The sequence below is a fragment of the Pezoporus wallicus genome, unplaced genomic scaffold (assembly GCF_028554395.1).
Source record: "Pezoporus wallicus isolate ANWC-B61680 ecotype Strahan unplaced genomic scaffold, APGP_CSIRO_Pwel_v1 contig_9134, whole genome shotgun sequence".
NCBI lineage: Eukaryota > Metazoa > Chordata > Aves > Psittaciformes > Psittacidae > Pezoporus > Pezoporus wallicus.
The window spans coordinates 1-4767 of NW_026639101.1; the positions used below are offsets into that span (position 1 = coordinate 1).

General features: G+C 62.1%; 1 protein-coding gene across 1 annotated transcript; it reads left to right on the plus strand.

Annotated features, from left to right (window-relative positions):
* Window positions 1-538: 538 nt before the first annotated feature.
* LOC130601575 (nectin-4-like) lies at window positions 539-3255 on the plus strand (the record flags this gene model as incomplete). Its single annotated transcript, XM_057413734.1, has 4 exons — window positions 539-686; window positions 776-854; window positions 2822-2911; window positions 2996-3255. Coding segments are annotated over 4 exons (566 nt in total), but the record flags the coding sequence as incomplete, so codon positions are not given.
* Between the last annotated feature and the right edge of the window lie 1512 nt (window positions 3256-4767).

The window sequence follows — 4767 nt, forward strand, 5'->3', positions numbered from 1 at the left end:
CATCCATCATTCATCATCCATCCATCCATCATCCATCCATCCATCCATCCATCCATCCATCCATCCATCCATCCATCCATCATCCATCCATCCATCATCCATCATCCATCCATCCATCCATCATCCATCCATCCATCCATCCATCCATCCATCCATCCATCATCCATCCATCCATCCATCATCCATCCATCATCCATCCATCATCCATCATCCATCATCCATCCATCCATCCATCATCCATCATCCATCCATCATCCATCCATCCATCATCCATCCATCCATCCATCCATCCATCCATCATCCATCCATCCATCATCCATCCATCATCCATCATCCATCCATCATCCATCCATCTTCCATCATCCATCCATCATCCATCCATCCATCCATCCATCCATCCATCCATCCATCCATCCATCCATCCATCCATCCATCCATCCATCCATCATCCATCCATCCATCCAGGACTCATCCACCCATGGATATCCCCTTCTCTTCATTCACCTCCCATCTCCTCCCCACCGCCGGTGTCCCGCAGATGATGAGGTGCGGAAGGTGGACCTGGTCTCGGCCTCGGTGGTGGTGGTGGGCGTCATCGCCGCCGTCCTGCTCTGCGTCCTCGTCGTCGTCGTCGTCGTCATGACCCTCTACCACAAGCGCAAGACCAAGCGCATCTCCGAGAAGTAGTAAGAGCTGGGGTTGAATGTGGGGGGAAATGGGGCGATGGGGGGGGACACAGGGGGCTGGTGCTGAGCATCCCCCCCCATGTCCCCAGTGAGGAGGAGCTGACCCTCACCCGGGAGAACTCCATCCGCCGCCTGCACTCGAGCCACAGCACGGACACCCGCACCCAGGTGATGCAGGGGGGGCTTGGGGGGGGAGGGTGCTGTGGGTCATGGGTGGGGGACCCAAGGAGTTGAGGCTGGGGGCACTTTGGGTGATGGGGTTTGGGGATGATGGATGGGATGGGTGCCCAAGGGTGCTCTGGGTGATGGGATCACTGCGGCAAAGGGTGCTGGGGGATCCAGGGGACTGGGTTTGGAGGTGTTGAAGGAGGAGAAGCAGGGAGTGGGGTGCCCATGGGATGTCTTTGGGGCCAGTCCATGGGGTGTCCTTGAGGCTGGTCCATGGGTTGTCTGTGGGACCAGTCCATGGGGTGTCCATGAGGCCGACCCATGGGGTGTCAATGGGGCTGCTTAATGGGGTGTCCTTGGGGCAGGTCCATGGGGTGCCAGTGGGGTCAGTCCATGGAGCCGGTCCATGGGGTGTCAATGGGGCTGTTCCATGGGGTGTCAATGGGGCTGCTCCATGGGGTGCTCATGGGGCTGGTCAATGGGGTGTCAATGGGGCTGCTCCATGGGGTGTCAATGGGGTTGCTCAGTGGGGTGTCAATGGGGCTGCTCCATGGGGTGTCAATGGGGCTGCTCCATGGGGTGTCAATGGGGCTGCTCCATGGGTTTCCATGGGGCCAGTCCATGGGGTGCCAACGGGGCTGCTCCATGGGGCCAGTCCATGGGGTATCAATGGGGCTGCTCCATGGGGTATCAATGGGGCTGCTCCATGGGGTGTCCATGCGACCCGTCCATGGGGTGTCAATGAGGCTGCTCCATGGGGTGTCAATGGGGCTGCTCCATGGGGTGTCAATGGGGCTGCTCCATGGGGTGTCAATGCGGCTGCTCCATGGGGTATCAATGGGGCTGCTCCATGCGGTGTCCGTGGGGCCGGTCCATGGGGTTTCAATGCGGCTGCTCCATGGGGTGTCAATGGGGCTGCTCCATAGGGCTGCTCCATGGGGTGTCCGTGGGGCCGGTCCATGGGGTGTCAATGGGGCTGCTCCATGGGGTGTCCATGCGACCTGTCCATGGGGTATCAATGCGGCTGCTCCATGGGGTGTCAATGGGGCTGCTCCATGGGGCTGCTCCATGGGGTGTCCGTGGGGCCGGTCCATGGGGTGTCAATGGGGCTGCTCCATGGGGTGTCAATGGGGCTGCTCCATGGGGTATCAATGCGGCTGCTCCATGGGGTGTCAATGGGGCTGCTCCATGGGGTGTCCGTGGGCCCGGTCCATGGGGTTTCAATGCGGCTGCTCCATGGGGTGTCAATGGGGCTGCTCCCGGGTGCTGCTCCATGGGGTGTCCGTGGGGCCGGTCCATGGGGTGTCAATGGGGCTGCTCCATGGGGTATCAATGGGGCTGCTCCATGGGGTGTCCGTGGGGCTGGTCCATGGGGTATCAATGGGGCTGCTCCATGGGGTATCAATGGGGCTGCTCCATGGGGTGTCAATGGGGCTGCTCCATGGGGTGTCAATGGGGCTGCTCCATGGGGTGTCAATGGGGCTGCTCCATGGGGTATCAATGGGGCTGCTCCATGGGGTGTCCGTGGGGCTGGTCCAGGGGGTATCAATGGGGCTGCTCCATGGGGTGTCAATGGGGCTGCTCCATGGGGTGTCAATGGGGCTGCTCCATGGGGCTGCTCATGGGGCTGCTCCATGGGGTATCAATGGGGCTGCTCCATGGGGTGTCAATGGGGCTGCTCCGTGGGGTGTCAAGGGGGCTGCTCCATGGGGTGTCCGTGGGGCCGGTCGATGGGGTTTCACTGGGGCTGCTCCATGGGGTGTCAATGGGGCTGCTCCATGGGGTGTCCGTGGGCACGGTCATGGGGTGTCAATGGGGCTGCTCCATGGGGTGTCAATGGGGCTGCTCCATGGGGTATCAATGGGGCTGCTCCATGGGGTGTCAATGGGGCTGCTCCATGGGGCTGCTCCATGGGGTGTCCGTGGGGCCGGTCCATGGGGTGCTTGGGTCTAACGGGGCTCTTGCAGCTGGAGGAGACGCTGCAGCTGCGGGCAGAGAGCCGCCAGGGCAGCCTGCGGGGGGACAGCCTGCGCGGCACCAGCATCTGCTCGGCCATGGTGAGCACCGGGGTCCATGGGGGGGGGACACACACGGGACTTTGGGGTCCACGCGTGTGACCCCCGTCCCGTCCCCACGCGCAGAGCGAGGAGCCCGAGGGCCGCAGTTACTCCACGCTCTCGACCGTGCGGGAGATCGAAACGCAGACCGAGGTCCCTGCGGCGCCGGCGGGGAAGGAGCCCAAGGACGAGGAGGAGGAAGGCGGCGGCGGCCCCGGCGGCGACGACCCCATCAAGCAAGCCATGACCCACTTCGTGCAGGAGAACGGCATGCTCCAAGCCAAGCCCACCACCAACGGCATCTACATCAACGGCCGCGGGCACCTCGTGTGAGCCGCTGCCCATGGAGGTTGTTGGGGGGGGGGACGGGGGGACGGACACCCCCCCGCCATGGGGCACAGGGTGAGGGACACGCTCCGTGCGCACCCCCTGCCTGCGGGCACAGCGCCGGGGGGCGAGGAGGTGACGGCGGCACCGGACATCCCCCCCCCCCCCCCCCCCCCCCCCCCCCCCCCCCGGGTGTGGGGACACCCCAAGGACAGGGGCAGGAGCCCCCCAACAACGCCCCCCCCCCCCCCCCCCAAGCCCCCCATCGGACTCTGGGCCGGTTCCTGCTTTGCAGGCGGCACTTGGGGGGCTTCCGTCCCCTCTCCCCTTCCCCCCCCTCAAAAACCCGGACCCCCCAACGCACACCCCCACTCCCCCCCCCCCCCCACCCCACAGAACCCCCCTTGGCAGCCCCCGGTGGGGCCCCCCCATGCGTGGGGCTGGTGATGGGGGTCCCCGGGACGCGTGTCCCCGTGTACAGACCCTGTATAGGACGGGGCCCCCCCCCGCTGCTGCGGCCCCGCTTGTAAATAAACCCCTGCGGGCCTTGGGACCCCGTGTCCGACGCGTGTGCGAGGATGGGCACGCGAGCACGTGTGAGCGTGCACAAGCGTGTGCACGTATGGCACAAGCACGCTCAAGTGTGGCACAAGCGTGCAAACATATGGCACAAGCGTGCACAAGCATGTGCATGTATGGCACAAGCACGCTCAAGTGTGGCACAAGCGTGCAAACATGGCACAAGCGTGCACAAGCATGTGAATGTATGGCACAAGCACGCTCAAGTGTGGCACAAGCGTGCAAACATGGCACAAGTGTGCACAAGCATGTGCATGTATGGTACAAGCACGCTCAAGTGTGGCACAAGCGTGCAAACATGGCACAAGCATGTGCATGTATGGCACAAGCACGCTCAAGTGTGGCACAAGCTGCAAACATGGCACAAGCGTGCACAAGCGTGCGCATGTATGGCACAAGCATGAAAAAGCGTGCACATGTATGACACAAGCATGAATAAGCGTGCACATGTATGACACCAGCATGCACAAGCGTGTGCACATATGGCACAAGCACGCACAAGCATGCACACATATGGCAGAGGCATGCATAAGTGTGCGTACATATGGCACAAGCATGCGCGAGCATGTGGACGTATGGTATAAGCAAGCACACGTATGGCAGAGGCGTGCGTAAGCGTGCGCACGTATGGCACAAGCACGCACAAGCATGCACACGTATGGCACAAGCATGCGCGAGCATGTGGACGTATGGCACAAGCATGCACACGTATGGCCGAGGTGTGCATAAGCGTGCGCACGTATGGCAAAAGCACGCACAAGCGTACACACGTGTGGCATAGGCGTGCATAAGCGTGTGCACGTACAGCACAAGCATGAATAAGCGTGCGCACATATGACAGGACCATGCACAAGCATGCACATGTATGGCATAGGCGTGCATAAGCGTGCGCACGTACAGCACAAGCATGAATAAGCGTGCGCACATATGACAGGAGCATGCACAAGCGT